This window comes from Aegilops tauschii, chromosome 2, assembly GCF_002575655.3.
Source record: "Aegilops tauschii subsp. strangulata cultivar AL8/78 chromosome 2, Aet v6.0, whole genome shotgun sequence".
Taxonomy (NCBI): Eukaryota; Viridiplantae; Streptophyta; class Magnoliopsida; order Poales; family Poaceae; genus Aegilops; species Aegilops tauschii.
In genome coordinates, this window is record NC_053036.3 from 143,942,220 (window position 1) to 143,960,568 (window position 18,349).

At 48.9% G+C, this 18,349-nt stretch overlaps 1 protein-coding gene across 1 annotated transcript; it reads right to left on the minus strand.

Moving 5' to 3' along the window:
* Positions 1–13,012: 13,012 nt before the first annotated feature.
* LOC109786259 (uncharacterized) lies at positions 13,013–17,792 on the minus strand. Its single transcript, XM_020344842.4, has 13 exons — positions 17,286–17,792; positions 17,006–17,183; positions 16,289–16,369; positions 15,956–16,038; positions 15,747–15,862; positions 15,522–15,632; positions 15,313–15,425; positions 14,924–15,230; positions 14,763–14,846; positions 14,634–14,684; positions 14,480–14,551; positions 13,688–13,756; positions 13,013–13,234 (listed from the first exon to the last, which is right to left on the minus strand). Exons 1-13 carry the CDS (start codon positions 17,293–17,295, stop codon positions 13,202–13,204), a joined length of 1,308 nt encoding a protein of 435 aa, XP_020200431.1. The 5' UTR covers positions 17,296–17,792; the 3' UTR covers positions 13,013–13,201.
* Between the last annotated feature and the right edge of the window lie 557 nt (positions 17,793–18,349).

The window sequence follows — 18,349 nt, forward strand, 5'->3', positions numbered from 1 at the left end:
CAAAATGAATGTGCCAATGGGCCCAGCCTGGAGCTCGGTGGAATCTCAATCCAACGACGGAGAGATTGCCTCTTTCCTTATGCTGAGCCGCCAAGCCACCCGAAAGACTAGAACCAGACATGGTTCTACTGCCAAGACACTTCTCCGGTTGATGAGAATCCTCTGCCCGGCTTTCGAGCCCTACGTCTGGAATCAAATCACCCCTTGCCAGATAAACTATCTCAAGCTGAACGTCAGCCACTTACTCCCACCATTAACAAGATCAGAGCTCTTCTGGGGAACGGCCTGAATGGCATTGATCTGGTCCGGGTCTGGATTTCCTGGCGGGTGATTCCTTTAAGCCGCCGCCTCGGCTTAATGTGTGATTACACGGGCCGGAAGGATGATCCTCTTCGGCACAGTCCCAACGACTTACCTGAGGACGTCATTGATGACATGACCAAGTCTCTTCTGAATGAGAGCCTGGCAGATTGCGGGAGAACAGGCTTAAGTCCTTTCTGCAAGGCTAACCCGGCCCCAGCGGTAAACTATTGACCTGAACACCTCACCTTCCATTTTAACGATTTCGTCTTAACTTCAAAAACCTTTGTTGTGTTTTACAGGCTAATGATAAATTCTGGAAGGTCAAGTATGACCATGAAGCTGCCAAGAAAGCCAGAAAGGTTAAGAAAGCCGCCAGAAGAGCCGCTCCCCGTAAGAAGGGGAGTAAACCTAGCGCCTCGGACCTGCTTCACCTGGAAGACACCTCCGAGTCAGAGGTAGCCCTTGACTCTTTAGGCTCCTTTCTTAACCATCTTATTGACATGGATTATCAGCAGGAGGACACCGGAGCGACTCATGAAGCGATTGAAGAGGTAACTATAATTTCCTCCGACTCCGAGCCTTTGCCAAGACATAAAGTCCGAAGAGTAACCCGGAAAGTAAGATTTTCACATCCTCTAGCTTATCAAGATCCTCAATTTCTTTTGAAGCGACAGATTTATGAGAGTCAGAGGCAGACCCGGACCAGCAAGGATGCAGACCTCTCCTCCGGCTTACCCGAAGCATCAAGGAAGCGCCGGACTGAGGTTATCTCCGACTTATATCCTTTTCATCCTTTGGCGGGCGTCACTCGTCAACCACTCAATCCTTCTGATTCAAACTACCAGGGAACTTCACCTTCCTCCGGCGACTCAATGCAGTCTAGCTTGCCGGCTTTTAAAACCGCACTCGGGTAATGATGATCAGCTTATTTTGTGCTTATCTTACTCATGTTTTTGCACTAACCCTTTGACTTTCAGTGTACAAGTAAAGCCCAGCAAGAGGGCGAAGAAAAATAAGCCGGCCGAAGAGCCGGTCCTGACTGAACCTGATGCTTCTGCTCATGAGCCGCCGTCTGCACCAGCTCCTGAAACCGCCACTGCTCCATCTGATGAACAAGTTATGGAAGGTTCTGATAACTCGGAGATCCCCAGCCCGGCTCATCCAGATGATCCGGATGTTGTAATCACCCGGACCGAGTTTGTCGAACCGGGAAGACCCACCGTGTTGGCTAGATGCTCTGCCAAGGAAGAACTTCTGGAACGCCGCAGGGCCAGGCTGGACATCACTGATTATGCTAATCTGAGCATTGGAGACATTGTCTCTGGCTATATTAATCAAGTGCACAACAGCCGGGACCTGGAAATTGATATGGTGAAGCAAATACAGCAAAAATCTGAGGTATGACTCTCTTGCTTACTCCATAGTTATCCTTACCATGCCAGCCCCCAAGTCTATTACTTATGATGAAATATGTTGTAGACTTAATACCGGCTTAGTAATCACTGCAAGAAAACCGGCTTATCTGGTAACACTCAAGGGCCGCTTTAAACAGCATAGTTGAACCGGTCCTTACCTTGTTTTAATCAAGTAGTTGAGCAGCTTTACGCATTAGCCCCCAAGTGCCAAGTACCTTTACCTGCAAAGTGCTTGGGACTTATTTTCATGAACCGGCACTGTAAATAGAGCTCTTCAGCATACATTAGCCCCCAAGTGCCAAGTGTCTTTGCTTGCAAAGTGCTTGGGACTTAATGTTGCATTATAATCACCCTAACTGTAACCCGGAATTTGTACAGGCCGTCTGTAAGAAATTTGAATCAGAAATCTCTGATCTAAAGAACCACCTGAAGACTCAGGAAAATGAAACCCAAAAGGCCAACTCCAAATTTGAATTCAGTGTATCTGCACAAGAGAAACTGAAGAAGAAGTTTGAAACAGAAAGAAAAGCCTGGGCGGATGAAAAAACTGCTTTGCTCAGCCGAGCCGAACAAGCGGAGGCCACTCTTACTGAAAGAACCGCCGAGCTATCCGGCTTAAAACGCCATGTATCGCAGATGGTCTCCGCAATCTTTGGTAAGTTACTCTATAAGTTTTTAGCTAGTTTACATCGTTCCTTTCCCATAAGTATCTCAATTGCCATCAGCTCACCTGACTTTGTAATGCAGGTCCCAAGAGTTCCAATCTCAACCAGAACGTGCTGACCAAACTGAAGGCGGTTTATACCTTGGTAGAGCAACTTTACACCGGGTCACAACGTGCCTTAGCCATTGTGGCTCTGTCAAACGAAGTTCCCACTCATCTGGCGGATGTACTCAGGTGGCTTGCCGTGCTTCCTCAACGCTTCCAAGAGTTAAGACGTGCTTCTGCAAGAGCCGGAGCCATAGCCGCTCTAAGCCGGGCCAAGGCGTTTCTACCGGAGCTAGACCCGGCCGACATCGCCCTTGGGTATCCTAGCTTGAAGGAATATGGCACTCCCTTTGACCAGAAGGACTTCGCCGCTTGCGTGAAGAGCGTACGCCTGTGGCCACTTTGATTGGTAATGACACAGACCTTACCAAATATCAACCGGGCTATGACGCGGAGAATCAGAGGATCCCAACACCTCGTTATGAAGCAGTCAGCCTGATTCCTCCGACTCGTAAGCATACCTTCGCCCCTGAAGTTGACCCGGCCGGGTTAATTGATGATGAAGCTCAATTTGAAGCCTTGAGTGGCATTGACTGGAAATCATCAACCTTCCAGGACATGGAAACAACCAGAGGAGCGGAGAGGGATGAACCGGAAGCTTCAGCCCAACAGCACCTTTGATCTCTTAGGCGGCTCATGGTTATGTCTTTAAAAACAATGCCTCACCTTTTGGACTCGGGGAGTCATGTAATAGAGTAGGATAAGCACTTAATTTTCCCGTGCCATCGTGCACGTGTGTAGCGCTCAATACGAACCAGACCTAGTGGGTCGTGGCTTTGGCTAGCGTGGCTAGCTCCTGTCTGGAAGACCCGTGTTCGAACCTTGGTTTTGCTTGCTTTTTTATATTCTTCCAGGTTATGTTTGATCCTCTGCTTTCCGTAAGTTTAAAGAGCTGTCTTTAATTGTCCTGCATAGAAAACAAATCACAAGTCCCTAGGCGGCTCACCGCATGGAGAGTCATATATCATACATATAACCCGGAATATGAATCAAAGTCATAATAAACCGGTTCTCAATTATATCTTTGAGATAATCATAACAGCATACCTGCGAGCCTTCAAGTATACTTCCGGTTTATGTAACCCGAATAATGAGGTTAAGAACTCAACTCCGGTTCACCAGCACATATAATGCTTATTATGTGCTATCAACGTTATTAATCAAGGTTAAGCCGGTGGAATAAGAACCACCCTTGAACACTTTTGATATGATCAAAAGAACTTGTTTGCAACAAAGAGATCTCAAAAATTTAGAGGCCTCTGATTCGAATACGACCAGAGAACCGTCCCAAAGGGGTCAAGCTAAGATTCGAATGCGATCATATAGCCCCCAGTGGCGTTGGCATTGCCGATCAAGAGGGTACCGACAACTATGTTCTCTTTGGTTCGAATACGACCTATGTTTGAACAGGAAGCCCCCAAATGACCTTAAGAGTTGTTTAACGACGCTGATTCGAATACGATCCACGTCGGTTCCCGAAGGGGGTTGAGCTATGATTCAAATATGATTAAGAAACTCCCCAATGAGCTCGGCAATATGCTAATCAAGTGGGTATCGACAGCTATGTTCTCTTTGGTTCGAATACGACCTATGTTTGAACAGGAAGCCCCCAAATGATCATATTTTTAATGGCTTGATTTGAATACAATCATAAGCCGGATCAACCTCCAAGTGACCATGTAATATTATAATGAAAACAACAATGACACATTTACCTTTGGAGGGGAAAAAAGGACAGTGGTCCTGCTTTATTATTTATCATAATATATACATGGCTATAGAAATATGTACATTATGAGAGCTGGTGGCTAAAGTGTAATAAGGCCGAAGCTGAGCTATATTCCACGGCCGGCGGGTCTCCTCCTCCGACTTACATGAATCTTTGTGCTCTCGAACATCGATGAGGTAGTATGACCCGTTGTGCAAGTTCTTGCTGACCACAAAGGGGCCTTCCCAAGGTGGGGATAGCTTATGTGCATCTGTTTGATCTTGGATGAGCCGGAGCACCAAGTCACCCTCCTGAAAGGTCCTGGACTTAACCCGGCGGCTGTGATAGCGGCGCAGGTCTTGTTGGTAAATCGCCGAGCGAGCTGCTACTACGTCACGTTGTTCGTCCAACAAGTCAAGAGCATCTTGACGCGCCTGCTCATTATCCGCCTCGACATAAGCCGCCACTCGAGGCGAGTCATGACAGATGTCGCTAGGGAGGACCGCCTCAGCTCCGTAAACCATGAAGAAAGGCGTGTAACCCGTAGACCTGTTAGGAGTAGTATTGATGCTCCATAATACAGAAGGTAACTCCTCCACCCAACAACCCGGCGTCCGTTGCAAAGGGACCAAAAGCCGGGGCTTGATGCCCTTCAAGATTTCCTGATTGGCTCTCTCAGCTTGACCATTGGATTGAGGGTGAGCCACTGATGAAACATCAAGCCGAATATGCTCTCGTTGACAAAAATCCGCCATGGCGCCTTTAGACAGATTGGTACCATTGTCAGTTATAATGCTGTGTGGAAAACCAAAGCGAAATATCACCTTTTTCATGAACTGAACCACCGTGGTTGCGTCACACTTACTAACTGGCTCTGCCTCAACCCACTTTGTGAACTTGTCAACCGCCACCAAGAGGTGGGTCTTCTTATCTTTGGACCTTTTGAAAGGCCCAACCATATCAAGCCCCCAGACTGCAAACGGCCAAGTGATTGGAATCATCCTCAACTCTTGAGCCGGCACGTGAACCCGTCTTGAGAACTTCTGACAACCGTCACATTTACTGACCAAGTCCTCTGCATCAGCATGAGCCGTCAGCCAATAAAAACCATGAAAAAAAGCCTTGGCCACAAGGGATTTTGAGCCGGCATGATGGCCACAATCCCCCTCGTGAATCTCACGTAAAATTTCATGACCTTCCTCAGAAAAAACACAAAGCTGAAAAGCTCCAGTGACACTGCGATGATGCAGCTCGCCATTGACAATTATCATTGACTTAGACCGCCGGGTTATTTGTCTGGCCAAAGTTTCATCCTCAGGCAATTCCCCCCGGGTCATGTAAGCCAAGTATGGCACTGTCCAATCTGGGATAACGTGGAGAGCCGCCACCAACTGTGCTTCTGGGTCAGGAACAGCCAAGTCTTCCTCTGTAGGTAACTTGACAAAAGGGTTATGCAGAGTATCCAAGAAACTATTAGGCGGCACCGGCTTTCGCTGAGAGCCTAGCCGGCTTAATGCATCAGTCGCCTCGTTCTTTCTGTGATCAATGTGCTCTACTTGGTAACCCTGAAAATGTCCAGCAATGGCATCAACTTCGCGGCGATAAGCCGCCATGAGGGGGTCCTTGGAATCCCACTTGCCTGATACTTGTTGGGCCACCAAATCTGAGTCGCCAAAGCACCTTACCCGGCTTAAGCTCATCTCCTTAGCCATCCGAAGACCATGGAGCAAGGCCTCGTACTCAGCTGCATTGTTAGTACAGGGAAACATCAACCGTAGTACATAACAAAACTTGTCACCTCGAGGGGAAGCTAACACAACTCCAGCCCCCGAGCCCTCCAATTGCCTGGACCCGTCGAAGTGAATAGTCCAGTATGTATTATCCGGTTTCTCTTCAGGCACCTGCAGCTCCGTCCAATCGTTGATGAAATCCACCAATGCTTGAGATTTGATAGCAGTGCGTGGCACGTACTTTAGACCATGAGGCCCAAGTTCTATGGCCCACTTAGCAACTCTTCCTGTGGCTTCTCTGTTTTGAATGATATCTCCTAGGGGAGCAGAACTAACCACAGTGATAGGGTGGCCCTGGAAATAATGCTTAAGCTTCCGGCTTGCCATGAACACCCCATAAACGAGCTTCTGCCAATGTGGATACCGTTGCTTGGACTCAATGAGTAGTTCGCTAACGTAGTAAACCGGCCGCTGAACCGGATGTTCCTTACCCGCCTCCTTACGCTCTACCACCACAGACACACTGACGACTCGTGTGTTAGCGGCTACATACAACAGTAAGGGCTCCTTATCGACAGGAGCAGCAAGGACTGGCGGCTCAGCTAGCTGTCTTTTCAAATCCTCAAAAGCAGCATTAGCAGCATCATTCCAGACAAAGTCATCTGTTTTCTTCATCATCTGATATAGTGGCATGGCCTTTTCACCCAACCGGCTTATAAACCGACTCAAAGCAGCGATGCGACCCGCCAGATGCTGGACGTCATTTATGCACGCCGGCTTAGCCAGAGAGGTGATTGCCTTGATCTTCTCCGGGTTAGCTTCAATGCCTCTGTGAGAAACCAGAAAACCCAAAAGCTTGCCTGCAGGAACACCAAAAACACACTTGGCCGGATTAAGCATCATCTTGTAGACCCGGAGATTATCAAAGGTCTCTTTCAGATCATCTATCAAGGTTTCCTTCTCTCTGGATTTTACCACAATATCATCCACATAAGCATGAACGTTGCGCCCAATCTGATTATGGAGACAATTCTGCACGCACCGCTGGTAAGTCGCATGTGCACTCTTGATCCCAAAAGGCATGGACACATAACAGAAGGCTCCAAAGGGAGTGATGAACGTCGTCTTCTCTTGGTCCTTAACTGCCATTTTGATCTGATGGTATCCAGAGTAAGCATCCAAAAAACTTAAACGCTCACAACCCGCCGTAGCATCAATAATTTGATCAATACGGGGGAGAGCAAAAGGATCAGCCGGACAAGCCTTGTTTAAATCCGTATAATCCACACACATACGCCAGGTGCCGTTCTTCTTGAGCACGAGCACCGGGTTAGCTAACCATTCTGGATGAAAGACTTCAACGATGAACCCGGCCGCCAAGAGCCGGGCTACTTCCTCACCAATGGCTTTCCGCCTCTCCTCATTAAACTGCCGGAGGAATTGCCTGACTGGCTTAAATTTCGGATCAATATTGAGAGTGTGCTCAGCGAGTTCTCTTGGTACACCCGGCATGTCAGAAGGTTTCCATGAAAAGATGTCCCGGTTCTCACGGATGAACTCAATGAGCGCGCCTTCCTATTTAGGATCCAGATTGGCACTGATGCTGAATTGCTTAGATGAGTCACCTGGAACAAAGTCAACAAGTTTAGTCTCATCGGCCGACTTAAATTTCATTACCGGCTCATGCTCCGTGGTTGGCTTTTTCAAAGACGTCATATCTGCCGGGTCAACATTATCCTTGTAAAACTTCAACTCCTCTGTCGCACAAACAGATTCAGCGTAAGCAGCATCACCTTCCTCACACTCCAAGGCTATCTTTTGGCTGCCATGAACCGTAATGGTCCCATTGTGACCCGGCATCTTGAGCTGCAAATACACGTAACACGGCTGTGCCATGAACTTGGCGTAAGCCGGCCGCCCAAATAAAGCATGGTACGGGCTTCTTATTTTAACCACCTCAAAAGTCAGTTTTCCCGCCCTGTAGTTGTACTCATCTCCAAAGGCTACTTCCAGCTCGATCTTACCGACTGGATACGTCGACTTACCGGGCACAACACCATGGAAAACAGTGTTGGACTGGTTGAGGTTTTTATCAGTCAACCCCATACGACGGAAGGTCTCATAATAGAGGATGTTGATGCTACTGCCTACGTCCATGAGCACCTTAGTGAATTTATACCCCCCGACCTGAGGAGCCACCACCAAGGCCAGGTGACCCGGATTATCAACCCGGGGAGGGTGATCTTCCCTACTCCATACAATAGGCTGCTCAGACCATCTTAAATAGCGTGGAACCGCCGGCTCAACAGCATTCACGGCCCTCTTATGAAGCTTCTGGTCTCGCTTGCACAGACTGGTAGTAAACACATGATACTGTCCACTATTGAGCTGCTTTGGATTGGTCTGGTATCCCCCCTGCTGCTGCTGCTGATTACCCTGGCCAGATTGCTGATTAAAACCTCCTTGATTACCTTGAAAATTCTGAGAATTAGAATTTGAGCCGCCGCCCGGGCCATGAAAGCCGCCGCCCTGCCCATTGTTGCCATTAAAAGCGTTGGAATTTTTGAAGGCTTTCATGATTGCGCAGTCTTTCCATAGATGAGTGGCCGGCTTCTCCCTAGAGTCATGCCTTGGACAAGGCTCATTCAACAATTGCTCAAGCGTCGGGCCTGACCCGCCGGATCGGGGAGGTGGTCTCCCCTTACGTCGGTGGTTGTTACCCTGCGCATTGGTGTTGGCCACAAACTCCATACTGCCATCAGCCTTACGTTTGTTACCTCCCTGGTTTGCCGGGTTATGCTGAGGGCCCTTGCCGTTGCCATTCTTCTTTCCCTTCCCTGTCCTTTCATCATCAAACGCGGGATCCTTGGTACTGTCAGAATCGGCGTACTTGACCAGAGCCGCCATCAGCGTACCCATATCATTGCAATCACGCTTGAGCCGCCCGAGCTTCATCTTCAGGGGCGCAAAACAACAATTTTGCTCCAACATTAAGACTGCAGAGCCGGCATCCATCTTATCAGACGAATGTATTATCTTTTTGACCCGACGTACCCAATGGGTTGTAGACTCGCCCTCTTGCTGCTTGCAGTTAGTCAAATCCACAATTGACATAGATTGCCTACATGTATCTTTGAAGTTTTGGATGAACCGGGTTTTTAGCTCTGCCCATGACCCGATAGAATTAGGCGGCAGTCCTTTCAACCAAGTGCGGGCAGTCCCATCCAACATCATGGTGAAGTATTTGGCCATTGCCGCTTCGCTGACCTCCAGCAACTCCATAGCCATCTCGTAGCTCTCGATCCATGCTCCGGGTTGTAAATCAGCCGTGTAATTAGGTACCTTCCTAGGTCCTTTGAAATCCTTGGGCAGACGTTCATTACGGAGAGCCGGCACCAGACAAGGGACACCTCCGGTCCTCGTAGGTATGCCCGCTTCGATAGAAGCTGTCGGATAAACCGGGAGGGGCTGGTAAGCTGTCAGCTGAGGCGCCTGCTCCGCCTCTTGTCGTGCTCTATCTTGGTCTACCGCGTTACAGGCTCCATTATGTGCCGGGCCGTGGCCAGCTGGCAAGTCACGGCGCCGGACGTTGCTTGAGCCGGTCGCTGAAACCATGTGTCTGCTATAACTTGGGCTCCGGTTTGGACGAGGGGTTGAATGAATCCTGTCCCGGCTATATGAATATGCCTCCCGTTGCGCCAGAGCCTGAAGAAGTTCTCTGACCCGGCGGGTTTCGACCGCCGTCGGAGAGTCGCCTTCGACTGGGAGAGCCGCCAGTCGCGCCGCTGCAGCGATCATGTTTTCCAACGGGTTGGCATAATGACCCGGTGGTATTGGCACGTATTGAGGCGGGGTAGTGTTCACACGGGGAGGCCCCATCACTTGCGGCTGAACCGGCGTTCCAGCCCCGGGTGTCGTGACTTCTGGCGGGTTACTGGGCCCTGCACCAGGCGTGTTGAAGAGGTTTCGAGGATCGTAAACCGGAGGGAATCGAGATTGAGCCTTCTGATGCCTCCTTCTCATGATCTCATTGGATGCGTTCTGATCCATCATGAGCTGGAAAGACTGCGCCTGAATCAGCTGAGTCTGGGCGTCCAGAGCCGCCCGTTCTGCAGCCATCCTGATCCCTTCCGCTGCTAGATCTTCCTTGGCTCGTGCTATATCCATCTTTAACTATGCCACCTCCGCATCATGTTGAGCTTGATCCGCCGGACGACCGTGGCGGTTAGCAGGGCAGTCATCTTATCCGTAAGATCCATCAACACCTGAGCCGGCGAGTGCGCAGGGCCTCCTGCCCCAGCGGCGGAGTTTTGCACAGGTTGCGTGCCGACCATGAAGATTCCGACCCGGCTTGGCGGCTCAAAAGGGTCCGGAATACTGTCGCCCTCGGAACACCCCCCGAGCCTGCCGTCTTGAAGTTGATACAACGAGTCCGTCTCACCCGTGGATGATTCATCAGAGCAGATGGTCGTCTCATCGCTAGATCTAGATCCTTCAGAGAGTCCTCCGTGGATGCATCCCACGAAAGCACGTTTCAAGGCGGGCGGAGTCCGGGCAGGTCTCGCACGCTGAGCCGTCTCGATGAGGTCGGTGCCGATGTCCGGTCAGGGCCCGGCTCACCGATCTTGCCAATGAACACGTGGATTCCGCCGAAGGGGACCCGGTACCCGTACTTGATTGAGCCGGCGTCGGGGCCCCAGCCTGCGTCGTTGATGTAGAGCTTGCCGCGATGACTCTTGGTCATCCGGCCCACAACGTATCCCTTGAGCCCTTCGAAGCTGCCCTTCAAGAACTCAAATCCACCGTGCCTGGCCCCACGGTGGGCGCCAACTGTCGTGGAATTGTCACGGCAGATGTCCTCATGCAAGGACTTAGTCGTGGAGCCATCGCAGCTAGGAAGCTTAAAGGGGTTAAATGGGACAAAGGACACGAAGGTTATACTGGTTCGGCCCCTTACGGTGAAGGTAAAAGCCTACTCCAGTTGAGGTGGAATTACTTGGGGTTTCGATGACCAGGGAGCTAAACCGCTATGTCTGGCTATCGATCTGATGTTCCTTGTCCTGAACCGCCGCCGGGTCGTCCCTTTATATAGAAAGGTTAACGCCCAACGGTTCTCAGAGTCCTGGCCGGCTCATAAACTGTGTCCGGCTTGGACTCTTAACTATTCTTGCCTTACACTACAAGTCATGCCACAACGGCGGTTTACCACTACGGGCCTTAAGTCGCCTCTGGGCCTTAGACCTATTACTAAACCGCCATCCTTAACCTGTCCTTGGGCTTCTGAATGAAGAGCTGTCGCAACGTAACCCGGCCCATCTTGGGCGGGTTACACCAGTAGCTATATCCTCAACAGTGGCCGAAGTTTGTTCTGAGTCCCGGATGAGATCATGGACATGATGAGGAGTCTCGAAATGGTCGAGAGGTAAAGATTCATATATTGGAAGGTTATATTCGGACATCGGAATGGTTCCGAGTGATCCGAGTATTTTTTCGAAGTACCGAGGGGTTACCGGAACCCCCCCCCCCCTTGAAGTGTTGGGCCAACATGGGCCTAAGGGAGAGAGAGAGGGAAGCCCACGGGGGGTGGCCGCGCGCCCCCCTCCTTGGGAGTCCGAATAGGACAAGGAGGAGGGGGCGGCGCCCCCCTTCCCTTTCCCTCTCCTTCCTATTCCCTCCGGTGGAAGAAAGGAAAAGGGGGGCCGAATCCTACTTGGAATAGGAGTCCAAGTACGACTCCCCCCATGGCGCGCCCCTCCTGGCCGCCGGCCTCTCTCCCCCCCCCCCCTCCTTTATATACGTGGCCAGGGGGCACCCCAAAGCACATCAGTTGTTTCTAGCTGTGTGCGGTGCCTCCCTCCACAGTTTACCACCTCAGTCAAGTCATATTGTTGTAGTGCTTAGGCGAAGCCCTACACGGATCACATCACCAACACCGTCGCCACGCCGTCGTGCTGACGGAACTCTCCCTCGACTCTCTACTGGATCAAGAGCTCGAGGGACGTCATCGTGCTGAACACGAAGGTGCCGTACGTTCGGTACTTGGATCGGTTGGATCGTGAAGACGTTCGACTACATCAACCGCGTTACTAAACGCTTCCGCTTTCGGTCTACGAGGGTACGTGGACACACTCTCCCGTCTCGTTGATATGCATCTCCTAGATAGATCTTACGTGAAGGAAAAATTTGAATTACTACGTTCCCCAACAGACGGGAGGAAACGGACCTGGTGGAGTGGGCACCCCGGGCGCCGTCGACGGAAGGCCTGGCCTCGAGATCGCCGGTGGCGGCGGCTGCTGCTGCTGTGGCAACGGCATGATGGATGCGACGGAGGTCGCCGGTGGTGGCGGCTGCCATGGGAGCTGCTGCGGCCTCGTGATGGTGGTGACGAGGGCGCGCGGCTGCAGCCCATAGTGCCCCGCGAGGAAGGTGCGGATGCCCTGGAACGTGATGTAGGGTGGAACCCTATACGGAACACGAAGAACACGAGGGGTAAACGAGGGAAAACACAAGAGGAAACACGAGAGAATCACTCAACCAACAAGAAAAGATCACACATGCGCTAGATCGATGAACGCCTGAGTCAGGTCCCGAAGCTCCACTGTCATCTCCTCCGGGGTGAGCACGATGGAGGCGAGCGCGGGTGGCGTCCAAGCGGCGGAGGAGACCGACCCGATCAGGGACAGCGTGCTGGCCGCGGTGGTCATGATCGAGTCTAAGACACCTGATACCAGATTGGTAGAAGCTGGGTTCCTACTAGGTCTAGCCCGTAGGTTGTAGGGGTGGAAGGGGGCTTGGCGTGAAGGAAGGCAAGGTCGCCAGCGCTGAGACACCGTCATGAGAGAGAGAGAGGGCATAGGAGGTGGCGGCTACGGTTAGGTCTCTCGGCTCCCTTCAGGAAGCCGAGCAAATATGTTTGCCTCTGCTTAACTTCAAACGAGTCCTTACATGAGTTTATATAATTTCTAAATACGATAACTGGGCTAAGCCCCTAATAATGATAAGATAACTAGGCCAAGCCCTTAAGTGCCTGGGCTGTAGTATATGCCAGTCATAACAACTTACTTCACAAGTAAACGCACATGAGACATCACAATAACAAGAGTAGTTATTTCGGCCAAGTATTTCTCAAGTACAGCAAGCCATCATAATCATAATTAGACAACAGTCAAGGAGAGCAAACTCTAGGACATTCTGCCTGTAGTTGTTCACACAGATATAAATAAATTCCAGCTCAAAAGGAGTAAAATGCCGGGCCGATGAGTTGTTTCCTTTCTTGTTACTCGTCAAACATGCCAGCGTTCTTCCTCTCCTGAAATGAATATGAAATATCCAAGATTAGTCAATGCACTGGTCGAAATGATGTGGTGCCGGGTAGCAATGCACCCATAATAACAAGGATAATGACAGCAAACAATTTGTCAAGAAAATGCCCAGAGCTATACATATGATTTTCGAGTTCCAAATATACACATGATTATCAAGTCCCAAACATACATATTTAAGATATTGACAGCCAACGTTTATAAGTTTCACTTAGCGATGTGAAAAGCATCATTTATCTGTCAACTTGAGGATTTGTAGACTGGAGGGGTAAATGATCAAGGAATGGCCCCACTGAGTTATAGTCCTTAAGCACCAGAAGAAACAAAATACTCCCTCCGTCCCATAATATAAGAGCGTTTTTGACACTACACTAGTGTCAGAAACACTCTTATATTATGGGGCAGAGGGGGTATAAAAGTAAAGGAAACAAGTTATTCACCTGTGCTAAACGACGATCCTTGTTCAGCTTCAGAGCTCTTCCTTTCTCTTCTCCAGATCTAAAGATTTTCTGCAAGTGTTTTGGCAATTTCTCAAGTTCAGGAATCTATCAGTTGACAAGAGATACAAAAATAAAGAAACTGTGTCCATTTACAACCAAGCAAAAAGCATTAGACGGTTCTGAAAAGGAGTCTTTAGTTTGACAACACATGCTCAAAAAACGCATTAGGCCCTATATATATGGATAGATGGAGTAAGAAGAGAACACGGAAGAACAGAGATTGCTTTTACTCATTCTGGGGAGTGAGGATCATGAGATGATTGAAACCATAAAAGCATATGTGCATTCCTAAGCAGGTGAAGCTTAACTGTAAGCCTTTCTTCTATCTGAGCACCAGACATAACACCCCTTAGCATTGGTGCTAGGTAATTTCTCCCACTTCCAGCATCAGAGACCACAGGGAAGCAGATGCGCTAAGCAGGCTCTAGTGGTACAGCTTGAATCATAACTATGAGCAAAGCCTCTAACAGTACAGCTTGAATCATAACGATGAGCAATCTCTTTCTTGTCCTCAGCAGAGCAAGTTTGACACAAGATATTCAAGGATAATAGTTCCTCTGTCTCATTCATACTCTTAACTAGGAATCCACAAGCATATATATATACCCCAAGACCAAATCAATTATCTCTATTAAAGCTCTCCAAAGACCATAGACCAAATCAATTATCTCTATTAAAGCTCTCCAAAGCAACCATGATTGCAAATTAAGGCCTTCAATGTCTCAGTTTTACCTTGTCATTCGATGACAGCGTTTCAGCCTTGTCAGCCTTGATGTTGAAGATATCTTGAAGAAGTCCATTGTCCTGTATAGAGAACAAATCTAGCATTTGCGACATGCACAAGTAAATTAGCACAGTGGAAAACAGACCACTCCAAAAAAGTTACCTGCACATGCTTCAGGAAGCCTCTCCCAAGGAAACGCTTGAAGAAGTTCAACTGATGATCAAGGGAAAATTAGCTAAGACATGTGAAAATGCAGCAATCCAGGAACCACTGAAAGAAAGAAGCAGGCACCTGAATCAATTCAGACCATGATGCAACCCTTAAAACATCACGTTTTCCAGCAATCTTCATTGATTCTTCAGGGCACTCGCCATACTGGAAACAGTTTGCTATTAAGAATTTGGAAGAGAGACCAAAACTGAAAATCAAATAAGAATGGAAATGAAACAGACCTTGACAAAATCCAAAATCCGTTGAAACAGATCTCTTTGGTCAGAAAGATTTTTCTTGTCTGCGCCTTTGCCCCCTGCCTCCGCAGAGAGATTTGAGGCAAGACCGGCTATCTTGGCTTTCAATGCTTGCATATCCAGGAAAAGTTTGCCCTTAGAGCTACCAGGTACTCCAGTGTCATCATCAGCATCTTCAGAAGGGGAGATATCAAGTAGATTTAACTCAAAGCACAAAGCTAATGCTTCACCAGCAGCCATCCGAACAGCACGATCCTCTGCTCCTAGAAGAGTAGAGAGAAACGCAATTGGCCTGGCAAATGGTAAAAACATAAAATAAGTAAATAATGCAATGGATGATATAATTTAGAGGGGAAAGAGATAGAGTTACTGACTCCTTCCAGCTATCAGTGTTTATCCGCCATGAACCAATAGTTGTTAGCAGAAAAGTCCATGCAGATAGAGCAGCTGCTAACACAGGTGGCCTTGGTTTCCGGACAGTACCGACCTGCAGATAAGTCGGGAGTCACAAAAATATCAAATATAGTTCTTTGTAGAACCGGTTCGCAAAATCTGATAATAAATCAACGGCACCTATACATACATTTGAACCTGATTTTGGATGAATCACATCCCACATGGCTTTCAAAGATACCTCTGTTTCAGCCAGATCAGTTGCACCAACAAATGTGACGACCGCCAAGCAGTCAAGAGCCTACAACATGTCAACATAGATCACATCACTATTCCGGAAAAAAAAACATAGGTCACATCACTGAAAATGTAAATGAAATCTGGTTGCTTAGAAAACAGAAAAACTTTTACTTACAGAGATCATCTTTGAAGCATCCGACCAGGTTTGAAGGACCTTAGAAAGCTGTGGATGTGATTCTACCATTGTTTCATGTGAGCTACTGCCAGCACCAAGTGTAATAGACAGTAGCCCTGCAAATCAAGAACACAACAGCCAAAAACGGTGTAAGCAAACTCCAAAGAGGTGGAACTGGGGAAAAGAACATTAATGGATAGGAGACAAACCAATGGCGCGAGATGCCAGGCAAGCCTCCTTGGTAGATCCCTTCTTGATCGAAGTATTGAATAGACTCAGTAGAGTGGCATATCTTCAGAAGAGAAAATAAATATGGTAACAGTATTAAACAGTGGATTCGGACAAAAATACATCTCTAGTTAAGAGTGAGCCATAATGTAAAAGGACAGGGTTAGTGATAAAATTTTGAGCTTGAGATGTGAAGTGTTTTGTGCATATGAAATACGCAAATGTCTAAAATGTCTAGTATGTCTATACTAACAGTTCAAGTAACTACCGACTTCACATGCAGTAATGAAGATTGGTCAGTAGAATGTACTAACTTGTTCTCAACAAGACCACCAAGCATAAAACTTTCAAAAGCATCAACCAATGAAGCCAACGCTGCCTCTCTTGTAGAACCCCTGCTCCAATATAAGTAATGCTATATTTAGTACACTAAATAAAACCAACACGAATACTTCTAAATTTCACATTATGGTGCCGATGCATTGGGTAGAATGTCTGATTAACCAAAACATGAAGTCAAATTTGTAGACTATGACAGGCAAACTTGCTATTTATTACTGTTTAGAAGTCAAATTTCATACATGTGCTACCTATGACAGGTTTCCTGAGTAGAACTTGACATAACTCCATAATATAACAACAATCTACACTATTCAATGACCCAGCAAGTAATAATAACATGAGCTACAGGATAATGCAGTTTTTCAATCATCATAGCCTAAATTCAATCAGAATTTGTATCCAAGCTACTAAGTTCTTGGAAAACCCAACAGATAAAGGAGAGGGTCTAATCCAACATGAAGCCATGTACAGCATTGTATATCAAATGTCATGCTAACACGCTCATCCTAGTCTATCCACAGAATCAACATATGTCAGCCAACTAGGACCAGCTGCCAAACCATCATTCTACTCTATTGTGATGCTATTACACTACACCAGTAACGACACATCTATTTGCATAGCACACGTTGGGCATAGACTGCTGCAGGTGATGGCATAAATAAAGAAATGCTACAGAAGAACCCCACCTCTTCTCGTAGAGAGCGTCGATGTACTTGTCGAGAACAAACTCGTGCGAGTTGACGTTCTCGGTGGCGTACGAGATGGAGAGATCTGAGAGCGCGGTGGACGACGAGCCCACGCTGTCGGCGTCGCTGCTGTCCAGAAGGTCGTCCCCTCCGCCGCCGCGGACCTTGCTCTTCTTGCCTGAGGAAGACAAGCGCCACCCCAAAACCAATCAGAATCAGAACCCCACAGCCGAATCAGCTGGAAAGAGAGCAACAAGCAGCCGGCGAAACAAAGACTTACTCTTCCCCATGGCGAGGCCGCGCGGCAGCAAGAACCGGAATCAAGAAACGGACGGCGTCCTACGAATCGCAGCAAGAAACCACCGGCACCGCGCAAGAACCCGCGCAGCGGCAGTCAGTCAGGAGTCAGGACGCGGCGCACGCGAGGGCCCAATCAGGAGCGGGCGCGGGCGGGGGCAGCGGCGGCGGAATCGAGATGCGCGGCGCGCGGCTGAGGACAGGGGCAGGAGAAGCAGAAGCAGGGGTTGTTCTTGAGGGTCTCGGAGTCGGATTGGCCGTGGAGACGCCGAGCTGCCATGTAGTAGCGAGGAGGACGCGGGGTCGGGGGCGAGGGGGAGGAGCTGGCCGGGCCGTGGTCTCCGATTCTCTCTTGGGCTCGGCGAGGGAGGGAGGGGGAGGCGGCTTGGGGCGTGCGGGGTGGGGAACGGGGCAAATATAAACGAGCGGTGGAGGGGGGAAGAGGGAGAGAGACGGGGTCCGAGTTGGGAACTAGGGCACGGTACGATACGAGTACCATCGATCGATCGATGGCTTCTTTTCCTCGGCTCCGTTTGCTTGCCGTTCTTTGCTTTTTCTCGTTTTGTATTTGTAGCATACGATACAATCGATCGATTTGGAGGTCGATTCAAACTCATACAAATATGCAACGCCTTGCTTTTTTCACAAGGATGTGCATTTCACCCCATGAAACAAAACATGGTATAGCTTGTGGGCAACAGGAAGGCTATAGTGTAAAGCAAAGTTGGGCCACTTTGACCGGAAAAAGCGTTACAAGACTTGACACTAATTCGCATTTCAAGTCACGCTACCGTGTTATACGATTACCTAAATCAAGTGGGAGAGCGTGTTTGAACTGATAAAAATAAATGCCCAAATAGAGCGTTGAATCACGCCCCTTATCTGTGCTTAATGCCTCACCGGCTAGGCATGCTCTTTGGCCGCCAACCTTCCGCCGGATCGGCCGCCGAACTTGCACGTACCTGCATGGCATCTTTTCCTTCTGATGAGAAATTTCAGGGGTGCGATAAAGAAGATGCCGCTGGTCCGGAATTGCTCGCCGGATAT